General features: G+C 47.3%; 2 protein-coding genes across 2 annotated transcripts in view; both read right to left on the bottom strand.

The window, feature by feature from the left end:
* The window catches only part of LOC132828646 (zinc finger protein 850-like), a 71,047-nt gene that overhangs the window by 17,840 nt on the left and 38,564 nt on the right, over positions 1-14,643 (bottom strand). The window contains exon 5 of the mRNA XM_060845697.1: positions 10,476-10,766. Within this exon, the coding sequence (XP_060701680.1) occupies positions 10,476-10,766 (291 nt within the window). The remainder of the gene's footprint in view (positions 1-10,475; positions 10,767-14,643) is intronic.
* LOC132828730 (gastrula zinc finger protein XlCGF71.1-like) overlaps positions 6,352-14,643 on the bottom strand; it is a 29,244-nt gene continuing 20,952 nt past the window's right edge. Inside the window, exon 3 of the mRNA XM_060845848.1 lies at positions 6,352-11,007. Coding sequence (XP_060701831.1) covers positions 10,296-10,910 — 615 coding nt within the window. The 5' untranslated portion in view covers positions 10,911-11,007 and the 3' untranslated portion in view covers positions 6,352-10,295. The remainder of the gene's footprint in view (positions 11,008-14,643) is intronic.

Genomic DNA, 14,643 nt, shown 5'->3' with positions numbered 1-14,643 from the left:
TGTCCACCTCCATCCCTGGGCGCTCAGCTTTCTCCAGTTTCACTCTCGATGTGCTGTCAGCACTCGGGTTGCCCACTGAGCCCCACCAACCTCGACCCAATTCTCCAAACCCTGCTGACTATTTCCCCATGTTTGCTGCTGCTAATGGTTCGCACTCTGTCTCTTCTGGTTCTGTCCCTCTCACCTTCACATCCATAATCCACCCGAAAATAAACCCTTAACCCCACCGTCCTTTCAGACCTCTGTCCCCTGTTCACACACTCCCTTTCATTCTGAGGCCTTGATGTCACTCAAGGATGTATCCTTGATCTTTCCTATTTCCTTGGTCACACCATCTGAAAGCACTGTGTTACTTTTCATACGGACACTGACAACATCCAGCTCTCCTCACCCAACATCCCTCACCATTCAGATCAAACTATTCATCCCACATCCAGTGCTGGATAAATGCAGTTTCTTCCAGTTATAAATTGGGATGATTGACTTGGTTCGCTCCTGATTAGATTAGATTCCCTAGTGTGTGGAAACGGGCCAACAAGTCTGCAACGACCTTCGGAAGAGTAACCCACCCAGTCCCATTTCCCTCTGAATGGGCAGTTTAGCACGGCCAATCCACCTGACCCGCACATCTTTGGACTGCGGGAGGAAACCGGAGCAAACCCGCGCAGACACAGGGAGAACGTGCGAATTCCGCACAGACAGTTGCCTGAGGCAGGAACTGAACCCGGGTCCCTGGTGCTATGAGGCAGCAGTGCTAACCCCTGAACCACCGTGCTGCCCACGGTGATTGAGGTAGAATAGCACAGCTAACAATTTCAGTTATATTTGACTTTAACATGAGGTTCAGAGTACATGTCCACACAATCATTAATGCCAAATAGTTCAGTCTCACCCATCTCCATCCCAGCCTAGCTTATCTGCTGCTGATACCCTCATCCAGTCCTGTGTTACTGGTAGAGTTGATGATTCCAATGCATTCCTGACCGAGCTCTCTCCCACCCTCCTCTGCAAATGCAAAAATCATACAAAATTCTGCTGCATCAAATCCTGTTCACCAGTTTGCACACTTTGGCTCCTGGACAGGCAATGTCTCAAATTTCAAAATTTGCAACCTTATCTTCAAATCCCCTGTGACCTTCTCCCTCCCTATCTTTGTAATCTCCAGTCACACAATTCTCAACACTTTGACTTGTGTCCTCTAGTCTCCCTGATTTTAATCATTCCGTCATTGGTACCGGGCAGGGGTGGGAAACTCTTAATGTTCTTTTCCTGAACCTTTTCGTCCCTCTCCTGATTAAAGACGGTGTTGCATTTTGGGAAAGCAAATCTTAGCAGGACTTATACACTTAATGGTAAGGTCCTAGGGAGTGTTACTGAACAAAGGGACCTTGGAGTGCAGGTTCGTAGCTCCTTGAAAGTGGAGTCACAGGTAGATAGGATAGTGAAGAAGGTGTTTGGTATGCTTTCCTTTATCGGTCAGAATATTGAGTACAGGAGTTGGGAGGTCATGTTGCGGCTGTACAGGACATTGGTTAGGACACTGTTGGAATATTGCCTGCAATTCAGGTCTGCCTGCTATAGGATGGATGTTGTGAAACTTAAAGGGGTTACAAAAAGATTTACAAGGATGTTGCCAGGGTTGGAGGATTTGAGCTATAGGGAGAGGCTGAACAGGCTGGGGCTGTTTTCCCTGGAGCGCCGAGGCTGAGTGGTGACCTTGTAGAGGTTTATAAAATCATGAGGAGCATGGATATAATAAATGGACAAAGTCTTTTCCCAGGGGTGGGGAGTGCAGAACTAGAGGGCGTAGGTTTAAGAGTGAGAGGGGAAAGATATAAAAGTGATCTAAGAGGCAACTTTTTCACGCAGAGGGTGGTACGTGTATGGAATGAGCTGCCAGAGGATGTGGTGGAGGCTGGTACAATTACAACATTTAAGAGGCATCTGGATGGGTATATGACTAGGAAGGGTTTGGAGGGATATGGGCCGGGTGCTGGCAGGTGGGACTAGATTGGGTTGGGATATCTGGTCAGCTTGGACACGTTGGACCGAAGGGTTTGTTTCCGTGCTGTACATCTCTATGAGTCTATTAACTGGACAGACTGTTTTTAACAAGCATAATCTCCATCATGTTGCCCTATCTGACTCTGTCAAATATTTCTGTTAAAAAATCTTCTTTGAAGCCCCTTAGGATATTTTATCACATGAGGCATATTATACAAATACACGTGGTTACTGATTCACACCAGTTTGTGCACAGTGAGACTGCACAAACAACGATCAATCAGACGAGTGACTGGTTTTCTTGGTGTTAAGATACACATGCTTGTCCTGCTGGGGAGGAGCTGTGGAACCCCCTGCGCTCAGAGGGGAGCTGACTGAGTTGCCGAGCCTGCAGTGAACCTTGAAGAACTGCTATGTGGGACCTTTCCTCTTCATTCACTGACTCCCAGGTGAAGTTGCTTGCACGGTAAAACCGGTCGCTTTGAACCTCAATCTCACTGTGATCTTTCGAGAAAAGGTTATGACATTCTGGTATTCAATTTCACATGGTTTCTCACCCTTAAAACATATCAAAACGATTCACAACTGAAGGACATGGAAAAGATAAATGAGAGGCAGAATAAATTTAACTTTACCTTTCTAAAATAAAAGGCTGCAATGACCTGAGAGTGTGTGAACATGATTCTTTGACTGTGACAGGATAAGTTGACCAAGTTGTGTTTTGAAAAATCTAATAGGTTGCTAATTAATTAATGGACACAGGATATACTAAAACATGAAGTTCTCCTGAATCGCTAAATTGCCGCATTGAAATATTGTCATAATTTCTGAGCACTAGACTTTCGAAAAGATGTCAGGTGTTACTAGGGGACATAGCTTTAAATTAAGGGGTGGTAGGTATAGGACAGATGTTAGGGGTAGATTCTTCACACAGCGGGTTGTGAGTTCATGGAATGCCCTGCCCGTATCAGTGGTGAACTCTCCTTCTTTATGGTCATTTAAGCGGGCATTGGATAGGCATTTGGAAGTTATTGGGCTAGTATAGGTTAGGTAGGATTCGGTCGGCGCAACATCGAGGGCCGAAGGGCCTGTACTGCGCTGTATCCTTCTATGTTCTATGTCAATGCCTTGGGGAGGTTATAGAGGCAATCTCAGAATAATATCAGGGATGTGTGGTTTATGTTCACTTGAAAAGACTGGAGGAGCTAGGATTGTTCTCCTCACAACAGAGAATGCGAAGGAGTGACTGAACAGAGGAGCTGAAACATTTGGAGGAGTTTTTCTAACACCCAGGGAGAAACGATTTGGATGCTCGGGTCGCCCATTGAATATCCTTGGCCTTTGACCTGGAAGGTTTCTTTGTGGTGTGAGATTTCAGATATGGGTGTGACTGAGAAAGCGCAGAGATTCAAAACCCTGGACAGACCGCACCCTACAAATGTATTCCGCTCTGGGCACCACACCCGAAGAAGGATGGACTTTTACTAGCCTGAGAGGATGTATGGAGCAGACTGACTGAAATGAGAATAGGAAAGAGGGGATTCCTTATGAGGGAGGGCTGCTAAAACGAGTCAGTGTCGTTACAGGATTCCTGATGAAGGGCTCTGGCCCGAAACGTCGAATTTCCTGTTCCTTGGACGCTGCCTGACCTGCTGTGCTTTAACCAGCAACACATTTTCAGCTCTGGTCTCCAGCATCTGCAGACCTCACTTTTTACTCACTACAGAATAGAGCAAGGCCAGTTGGCCCATCGGTCAGCATAAGATAGATCAATTGAGTTAACAATGTGGCTTCAAGATGAGTGTAGGAGCAATAGGGTTTAGTTCATGGGGCACTAATACTGTTACTGGGGCAGAGGAAACTGTTCTGGTGGAATAGAAGATACGCGTGGGCAGGGGGGATGTAGGCCCCTGAATCTCAAGCATATGGCAGCATTCCAAGGCACCAATTTCAGCAATCACACCAAAATGTGACAGGAAGGGACAGAGAGCAGCAAGCAGATGTTTGAACAAAAATCAGCACAAAGAGAGAGAGAGAAAACAAGAGGTAATAAGGCAAGGTTAATTGTTCTTTACTCAAATGTGTGCATCATATGTAACAAGACAACCAAGTTAATGGGAAGAAAACAGATTAATGGATGTGAACTTATAGGGGACTCAGTAATTAGCACTGCTGCTGGGATGCGAGTTCAATTCCAGCCTCGGGTGACTGTGTGGAGTTTGCACATTTCTCCTGTGTGTGTGTGTGTGTGTGTGTGTTTCCTCCGGGTGCTCCGGTTTCCTCCCACAGTCCAAAGAGGTGCAGGTCAGGTGGATTGGCTGTGCTAAATTGCCCCATAGTGTCCAGGAGATCAAGTGAATCGGCCATGGGAAATGCAAGGTTACAGGGAAATGGTAGAAAGGTGGGTCAGAGCAGGATACTCTTTGGAGGGTTGGTATGGACTCGATGGGTCGAATGGCCTGTTTCCACATTGTAGGGATTCTATGATTCATTACGGACACCCAGGAGATCAAAGCTAGGAACTATAACATTCAGGAGTCTCTCACCTTTCAGGAGGACAGGCAGGAAGGCAAGGGTGGCAGGTTGGATTTATTCATACAAGATGGAATTAGCACCTTAAGTAAGAAATGCTTCTGGATTGGATGATGTAGAATCCATATGGATGGAGTTAGCAATAGACCCCGAACACTAGCTAGAGAATAGCACTAGGAATAAATCAGGATATAACGAGGGCTTTTAAAAAAGGCAATACATAATCACGGGTAACTTTAATCTTATAAATTGGCTGAGGGAGCTGTGAAGAAAAAAATCATTGAGTGCATTTGGGTTAGTTTGTTATCCATAACATGTGAATCTCACCAGGGATCATGCTGCTTTGGAGAGGACTTATACACTTCATGGTAAGGTCCTAGGGAGCGTTGCTGAACAGGTGTGGTGCAGTTTCATAGCTCCTTGAAAGTGGAGTCACAGGTAGATAGGATAGTGAAGGCGGCGTTTGGTATGCTTCCCTTTATTGGTCAGAGTATTGAGTACAGGAGTTGGGAGGTCATGTTGTAGCTGTACAGGACATTGATTAGGCCACTTTTGGAATACTGCATGCAATTCTGGTCTCCTTCCCATCGGAAAGATGTTGTGAAACTTGAAAGGGTTCAGAAAAGATTTACAAGGATGTTGCCAGGGTTGGAGGATCTGAGCTATAGGGAGAGGCTGAACAGGCTGGGGCTGTTTTCCCTGGGGCATCGGAGGCTGAGGGGTGACCTTATAGAGGTTTACAAAATCATGAGGGGCATGGATAGGGTCAATAGACAAGGTCTTTTCCCTGGGATGGGCAAGTCCAAACTTAGGGGGCGTAGGTTTAGGGTCAGAGGGGAAAGATATAAAAGAGATCTATGGGGCAGCCTTTCCACACAGAGGGTGATGCATGTATGGAATGATCTGCCAGAGGAAGTGGTGGAGGCTGGTACAATTGCAACATTTAAGAGGCATTTGGATGGGTATATGAATAGGAAGGGTTTGGAGGGATATGGGCCGGGTGCTGGCAGGTGGGGCTAGATTGGGTTGGAATATCTGGTCGGCATGGACGCGTTGGACCGAAGGGTCTGTTTCCATGCTGTACACCTCCATGACTGTGTGCAACAAGCCAGGTTTTATAAGTGATGTCAGACTAAAAAATTTCATTCAGGATTGGTGACGATAAATTGCTCGAAATTAGCATTTCGTTTGAGAGTGGGAAAGCTGGGACACTAACAGTTGTGTTGAACTTAAAGATGGATACTCACATGGGATCGAGGAATAGCGCTTATGATGCAGTGTTATTTTCCCAGCCCCTGGGCCAGGAGGCCTAGATCCATATCCCACCTGTCTCAGAGGTGTGCAACAACATTTCTGACCAGGTTAATCAGACAATATCTGACATGGGAATGGGCACCGAACTGGCTGAAGTAGACAGCGAATGGAGTTCACCACAAACAGATAACCATTGGACAGTTAGCTTAATATCAGTCAGTAGGAAAACCTTCGAGTCTATTTGAAAGGATGTTATTGAGAAATACTTTGATATAATCAAGCTGAGTCAACATGGCTTCAGGATGAGGAAATTGTGCTATACACATTTAAATTTTTTGAAGATGTAACAAGCAGGGTAGATGAAGTAATGTATTTGGACGTGCAACACGTATTCAACGATGTAGGTCGCAAAGTGTGACGCTGGAAAAGCACAGCAGATCAGGCAGCATCCGAGGAGCAGCTAAGGCAATGTTTTGGGCATATGCCCTCCATCACCTCTCCTGCTCCTCGGACGCTGCCTGACCTGCTGTGCTTTCCCAGCGTCGCATTTTTCGACCCTGACTCTCCGGCCTACCTACAGTCCTCACTTTCTCCAGGGGACTGCATAAGGCTATTTAATAACGGTCCATTCCGTGGAGGGTGGGGTTAATGCATTAGTATCTTTGGAGGATTGTCCAATGAATAGAAAACAAAGCTGGAATGGGGGTGAATCTCTTGCAGCCCAGCAATCTGGAATGAGTGGAGCACCACAGGGATCATTTATCTCGATGAGGGAAGGCTGCAAAATAATGCAGCACTGAGTCATTTGGGGGGGGGTTCTGGTGCTTGGATAACATAAACAAAACTAACATCCATGTTCAGCAGGTAGGAAGGAAGGAAAGCAGATGGAATATTAGCATTTATTCCAAAGGGAATGGATTCTAAAAATCAGGAGGGGGAGCAAAGATTACACAAAGCACTAGTTCCCCCAGAACAGGAAATACGGTGAACAGGTTCGGTCACCTTATCTAAGGAAAGCTGTACTGGCTTTGCAGGTAACCCAGAGAAGGTCAATCACAGGGATGGTGAGATTTCTTCTGGTAAATAGTTGACTAGGTTCGGCTGAGTTTCAGGAAGATAAGAGGAGACATTATTGGAACATCGAGGATTCTTAGGGGGCTTAAGAAGAGGGGTTTCGAGCGTCCTGTACAAGAGGGCACCCATTTAAGACAGAGATGAAGACAAACGTCTTCGCTGGGTACTGAGTCTGCACAATGCACCTGTAATGACGAGGCATACAAGGCTATCGGCTAACTGCTGGAGAATGGGATCAGAACGGTATGTGTGGTTGTCTTTGACCGAGGAGGAACCGGGCTGTTCAGGCTTGGTCACTCAGTATATTCAAGGCCGAGACATGTGGTGTTTTAAGCAGACAGCAAACTAAGGGTTGTGGGTCAAGGCAGGGAAAGTGGAGCTGAGAATGATCAGATCAGCCGTGATTCTTGTTGAATGGTGCAGGCTAGCCCACCTCTGCCCCTTGCACACGACAGTCCACTTAGAAAATCAAGCATTTACCACCACTTCTGGTTGCTTGTCACTACATTTTGTTTTGTATTTGTATTGCTGCTGCTCCTGTTAACTCGTTGAGCTATCCATTTTCTGATTATTCTGTTGTGTGCCACTGCGTTAAATGTCTTTTCAGAGTCCACGTAAACTACAACATACCATTACCCTCATCAATGGCCTGTTCCCTCCTCAAAGAATTCCAGGAGGTTAATGCAACATGACCTTTCCTTGGGAAGTCCATGCTGCCTCCCCTTAATTAACCCACTTTTGTCCATGTGACTATTCATTCCGTCCTGAATTATTATTTTGAGGGAGTCAGCTGTTAAGTTGATCGGTCTGGAACTGCTCGGCTTATCCTTTTCGAAGGGGTGCATGATGTCTGCAATTCTCGAATCCTCTGGAAGCTACCCGAAGGATAGGAAAGCCAAAATGATCATGGTCACTGCCCCTGGAGGTGCCACTTTTACTTTCTTCAGAGTGTCTGGGTGGTTCTCAGCCTGTCCCGGCTGCTTTGCAACTTCCAGGGCTGGTTGCTTATCCATCGCTTCCTCCTCCAAATTTCAAACCCTTCTAGTGACTGTGTTACTTCCTCTGTCATCGCAGCATCGGGGGACACCGGAGTCCTTCGTAATGACTAATGCAAAGTGCTCACTGAACATGTCTGCCGTGCTCTTTGCCACTATGTGTGAATCCCCTTTTTGGTGCCTTTTTTTGGTTAAATTCACATGTGCAACATGGGAGTCACTGGCTGGCAAGTATTTATTGCCTAACCATAGGAGAACGTGTGCAAGGTATGAGCAGGCAAGGAACGGGGTAGGTTGTGAGGGACAAAGGCTCAGCTAGCGTGACTTGGATCAGATGAGAACTTGCAGTAAACAGTGAGGTGTTGGAGGCAACGGTCGTGGGTTAAGGAGGTGGAAAGCATTCTTTATGTGAAGCCAGTTAACAAGGTTAAGAGCATTCATTGTATAACTCCAGATGACTTAATCTTTACTGTTGATGCCCACTGAATGTGATGGTCACCCAATCAATATAGATGTTGCCTATTTGAATGCTGCTCCCTGTCAGTGACTATGTAATTCATCAAGAAACTGGTGTTCGAGCGAAGACCGAGAACATATATCTCTGTGCGCATGGGCCTGGAATAAAGATGAAGGAAGTAAAGCCGTACTGGATCTCTGAGTGTTTGCTTTGATTGATCTGGGGATTGGGAAACGGGACGACACATCGATGCCCCTGACAAAGTGGTGCTGAGCTGCCTTCTTGAGTCATTGCGACTCATGCGTATAGTTATACTCACAACACTGTTAGGGAGGGAATTCCAGCAATGCTGAAGAAACGGCGATATATTTCCAATCCTGGATGCCGAATGGGGGAACTTGCAGGGGGCGGTAAAGCTGCTGTCTTTCTCCCTCTCGTTGGAAGTGGTTGGGGGTTTGCAGTGTGTTGTCGAAGGGTCTTTGGTGAATTATAGACAGTACATATTGCAGCGATGGAGCATTGGTGGTGGAGGGACCGGATGCTTATTGGATGAGTTGCCAAGAAAGTGGGCTCCTTTGTCCTGGATGGTGTCAAGCTTGAGTGTTCTTAGAGTTGCACTCATCCAGGCAAATGGGGAGTATTCCATCACACTGCTGGCTCGTGTCTTGTAAGTGGTGAACAGACTTTGGGAATTCAGGACAGGAGTTACATACTCCTAATCTCGGAATTGCTCTTGTAGCCATTATTTATATGGCAAGTCCAATTGAGTTTCTGGTCAATGTTAACCCCCCCTGGATGTTGACAGCGGGGAATTCGGTAGTGGTAATGCCATTGAACGTCAAGGGGCAGTGGTTCAATTCACTCTTATTGGAAATGATTATTGCCTGGCATTTCTGTAGTGCAAATATTACTTGCCACTGTTCAGCAAAGCCAGGACATTGGCCAGATCTTGTGTTTGAGCCTGGACCTCTTTGGTACCTGAGGAGTCATGAACGGGACGGAACATTGCGCAATCTTCGGAAAAAAATTCCAACCTTATGAGGGAGGGAAGATTATTGGAGAAGTAGCCGAAGATGACACAACCCTGGAGGAACTCCGTCAGAGATGTCCGAGAGCTGAGGAGACTTGGAGCTGAGGCGCCTGACCTCTCATAACCGCAACCGTCTTCCTTTGTACCAGGTATGAGTCTCCCCCACCGGTTCTCACTGACTGCAGTTTCACTGGGGCTCCTTGATGCCACACTGGGTCAAATGCCACCTCGATCTAATGGCAGTGATTCTCACCTCCCCTCTGGAAGTCAGCTCTTTGAATCAAATCTGCAATGAGATCAGGGTTAAGTGACCTGGAGAATCCCAAATTGGGTGTCGGTGAGCAGATTATTACTGAGCATATGCTGCTTGATAGCACTGTTGATGACAGCTTCCATTGCTTCAGTATTCACTGAGAGTAGACTTGATGGGGCAGTAATTGGCCGGCTCGGATTTGTCCTGCTCTTTACGGACAGCATATACTTGGGCAACTTCCCATATGGGCCCTACGCCTCTTTGACCAACCTTTAACCAAGCAGGTACCTTACTAAGCGTGGTCAGTCTGAATCTGTGAGGCAATGCATCAAGGGTTTTCCAGTCCATCACCTCCTCCTCTTCCACTCTTTGTGTCATCCGATTTCAGCAGTACTAATTTGTGAAGAGAGGAGAGAATCTCACACCGTCATACGATACGGTTCAGATTTTGCTGGAACCGTCTGTTGTTGGACCATTTCTTACATTTAATTCAAAGGGTTTATGATTGACGTGGGTAAAACAGGAAGAAATGGGAGCAGTGGGTCATTCAGCCCTTTGGCTCTTCTCCATCATTGAATATGTTCATGTCTGATCAGCCATCTCACTATCCTGTTCCCACTTTCTCCACGCATCCTTCGGTCCCTTTAGCCCCAAGATCTGCAGCTGACTCCGAACAGCACCATCCCATCCCTGGAGCTACTCGTGAACTTGCTGGTGCCTCAGCAGGTTGTACGACTGCGTGAATCCCTTCCCACACACGGAGCAGGTGAACAGCCTCTCCCCGGTGTGAACCTGCTGGTGCCTCAGCAGGGCAGAGGAGGCGGTGAAGCCCTTCCCACACTCGGCGCAGGAGAACGGCCTCTCCCCGGTGTGAACCCGCTGGTGTTGCAGCAGGGCGGAGGACTGGGTGAACCCCTTGCCGCACTCGGAGCAGGTGAACGGCTTCTCCCCGGTGTGAAGCCGCTGGTGCTTGGTGAGGTCGGAGGATCGCCTGAACCCCGTCTCGCAGTCGGAGCACCTGAACGGTCTCTCGTCCGTGTGGAGAATCTGATGAGATATCAGCTCCCTGGAACATTTGAAGGACTTCCCACAGCCTTGGCAGGCGAACGGTCTCTCCCCCGTGTGGAGCCGCTGGTGCCTCAGCAGGTGAGATGACCGGGGGAATCCCTTCCCACACACAGAACAAGCGAAGGGTCTCTCCCCGGTGTGAACCCGCCGGTGAATCTCAAGGGCGGAGGGGGATTGGAAACCCTCTCCGCAATCTGAGCACCGCCACGGTTTCCTGCCACGGTGAGCAGCTTTTCCTTTCATCCTCCAAACTGGGAGACCCAGTCAGATCCTGGTGTCGTCTGTGCTGCCAGTCTCCTGACTGTAAGCGCTGGCCTTCTCATACACTGTGCAATGAGAACTGAAACAGTAAAAGACGGGTGTGAGGGAGCGGCCACCGAAACACAAAGACAGACTTTGAAATGGACTGAAATGAACGTAGTCATCTACGGAGCTGGAACCGGGGGCAGGGGGGGCGAACGGTGACAGTGAAAACTGATTCATGTCCTTCCAGGAAGGGTACCTGTCACCTGGTCTGGACCCACCCAACACTCTGGTCTCCTGTAATGGACAGAAAGTGAGGGAGACCAGGGGGGGAACTGCAGTGAGACAGGTCTGAAACAGCTGCCACCTGAACAAGAAGATTGACAGAGTCTCCCGAACCCCAATCCCTCCTCCACCTCAAAAGGACCCCGGTAGCAAGATTTTGTGAACACCACCACAAAACATCCTGACGTGTCTGAGCTGAAATTTCCTCTGCTTAAACATCGCAAAGACTGAAGCCGTTGACTTTTCAGTCCTCGCTACAAACTCTACTCCTTTCCGACGACTCTAGCCCTCTTCCTTGTAACGGTGAGCCAGACTGTTCACAACCACGGTGTAATAATTCACCTCACGATAAGCTCCCAATCACATAAGCCATCCTCTCTAAGGCCGCCTATTCATACCTCGGTAACATCACCCAAATCCACCTTCATCTGCTGCCGAAACTCTTAGCCATTCCTTAGTCACTGCAAGACTGAACCCTCCTAATGCACTGTCAGCTGGCCTCCCACATTCACCCTCACTGTCAGCTCGAGGTTATCCAGAACTCGGTTGTGCATGTGCTTGCTCACACCCAATTCCGTTCACACATCTGCGACGACGCTGTCAGGTTAAAAAGGTTATTCTGCCTTTGGGTTTTTAGTTGAAGAGAAGTTGTAAAGGCAGAGGTGCTGCAGAGTCTAGGAAGTCACAGCGAAACAATGGAAGGGGAGCGGCCAGCTCTCCCAGTTTCGGGTTTGTCTAGGATTTTTTTTTAAGTGTAGCAGTCGCAAGATGTTAGAATCCACAAGAGTTGCAAGCTTCAGTCAAGAATTCCTCTCACTTCCTCTGGGAGCTCTCTCTCTATGTTCTCTTCTGCCTGTAAGAATCTGAGTTTGAATTTACCTTCTTGCCGAGAGTTGATGGGATGCTACTGGATTGGAACAGTTCATTAGTTATAGTTACTGTATCGGGTCAGTTAAGTTTTCCAATGTTATTCTAAATTCTGCTTTTTTTTTTGTTTGTGTTTCAGATGTAGTGTTTAAATAAGTTCTGCCTTGCTTAAAGCCGAGTGGTTTGACCAGCTGCATCACACTTCACATCTGCCTTTAAAATTAGGAAAGGTTTGGGTCTGGGCTACCTTCTTAAAATATTCCGAGTGGGTCTGGCCTGGTGTATGACACATCCGTGCTGTGTTCACTCACCTAGCTTCTGAAGCAACAAAACTTTCAAATTCTCATTCGGGATTTTCAAATTCCGCCTTGGCGCCTGCTTCGCGGTGTTATCGCCTCCAGCCCTCGCTGTAATGTCACAGCCCTCTGAGTTATCCATGACTTCTTGAGCTTTTCGAAGAGATTTTAAATCACTCCACCCTTGCTGACTGGGTCTATATGTTGGCGAGTTTTGAGAAGATTTAAGGTTCTGAATGGAGGTTTGCTCACTGAGCTGGAAGGGTCCTTTTCAGAAGCTTCGTCCAGAGGTTCACTGGAGATATTCCCCAGTATGGTGACAAAACGTCTGAAAATGAACCTTCAAGCTCAGTGAGCAAACCTACATCCAGGGGTCCATATTTGCCAAGGCCACAAGCTTTGTCATTTCCTCCCTTCACCTCTCTGCCTCTGACCTTATTTCCCTCAGAGTCATCCTTTTCTGTCTCAGCTGCGGTTCCCTGTCTTACAGTGTGACCCTGTGTCAAAAGTCACTTTGTAACATATCTATGAATGAAATGAATTGTTTTATTCTTCAGTAGGTCTCATCTAAATACAAGTTACTCTTGTCGGTTTGGACACTGATCATAATGCCTGGTTCTGTCATAATACATGGATGAATACCTTGTAACTGTTGACCTAACAGCATTACCATGGCATTTGTTCAGACATGGACAACTGGGGATTGGCAATATTTGTTTCTCTCTCTACTGAAACCAGCAGAGTTAGTGTTTCACTCGTGTTTCACTAACACAGGGTGAAATATGCAATACAATTGGTGCAGAATTTGGTCAATATAAGGTCAGAAGTGGAAAAGAAATCGACAATAGCATCGGAGAAACAATCACCTGATGGTGAATTTCAGGCGGCACGGTGGCTCAGCGGTTAGCACTGCTGCCTCACAGTGACAGGGACCTGGGTTCAATCCCAGTCTCGGGGGCGACTGTGTGTGGAGTTTGAACATTCTCCCTGTCTCTGCGTGGGTTTCCTCCGGGTACTCTGGTTTCCTCCCACAAGCCAAAGATGTGCAGGTTAGGGAGAATTGGCCATACTAAATAGTCTATAGTGTTCGGGGATGTACAGGTTAGAGTGAATTGGCCGTACTAAATTGCCGATAGTGTTTAGGGATGTGTAAGTTAGGGTAGATTTGCCAGGCTAAATTGCCATAGTATTAGGTGTATTAATCAGGTATAAATGTAGGGAAATGAGTCCGGGTGGGTTACTCTTCGGAGGGTCGGTGTGGATTTATTGGGCCGAAGGGCCTGTTTCCACACTGTAGAGAATCTAATCTAATCGAATGAATATTGTACAGAGATAAAGCTGATGAATCCGCAGCACCTGGTCAGGTAACCTCATTCAGACACAGTCGGCAGAAATAACAACATATTACTGAACAGAGCTAAAAGGGGTGGGATGTTAGACAGACCAGGGAGGGACAGAGATGAACCAGATCAAAGGATGGACATGGATTCAGGTCAACAGGAAAGAAGCTACACCAGCTGCACAACCATGGACCTCGCACAGGTAACAGAGAACAGCACAAAAACCTCTAAATTAGAGCTGAAGTTCCAAAACATGCTCACCTTGACAATAATTACTAGGCTGGAGTCAGTCAACAAAACAATACTAGATTAGATTAGATTCCCTACAGTGTGGAGACAGGCATTTGGCCCAACCAGTCCACACCGCCCCTCTGAAGAGTAACCCACCGAGACCCATTGTCGTAACCTACATTCACCCCTGACTAATTCACCTAACCTACATATCCCGGGGCACTATGGGATAATTTAGCAAGGCCAATCCACCGTAACCTGCCCATCCCTGGGCACTATGGACAACTTAGCACGGCCAATCTACCCTAACTTGTACATCACACGGCACTATGGACAATTTAACATGGCCAATGCAACCTAACGTGCACATCCCTGGGCACTATGGGACAATTAAGCATGGCCAATCCACCCTAACCTGCACATCCCTGGGCACTATGGGACAATTTAGCATGGCCAATCCACCCTAACCTGCACATCCCAGGGCACTATGGACAATTTAGCATGGCCAATCCACCCTAACCTGCACATCCCTGGGCACTATGGGACAATTTAGCACGGCCAATCCACCCTAACCTGAACATCCCTGGGCACCATGGAACAATTTAGCATGGCCAATGCACCCTAACGTGCACATCCCTGGGCACAATGGGGCAATTTACCCTGGCCAATCCAACCTAACCTGCACTTCCCTGGGCACTGTGGGACAATTTACCA

This window comes from Hemiscyllium ocellatum, chromosome 27 (assembly GCF_020745735.1).
Source record: "Hemiscyllium ocellatum isolate sHemOce1 chromosome 27, sHemOce1.pat.X.cur, whole genome shotgun sequence".
Classification (NCBI taxonomy): Eukaryota; Metazoa; Chordata; class Chondrichthyes; order Orectolobiformes; family Hemiscylliidae; genus Hemiscyllium; species Hemiscyllium ocellatum.
This window is presented reverse-complemented; position numbering and strand designations above follow the sequence as displayed.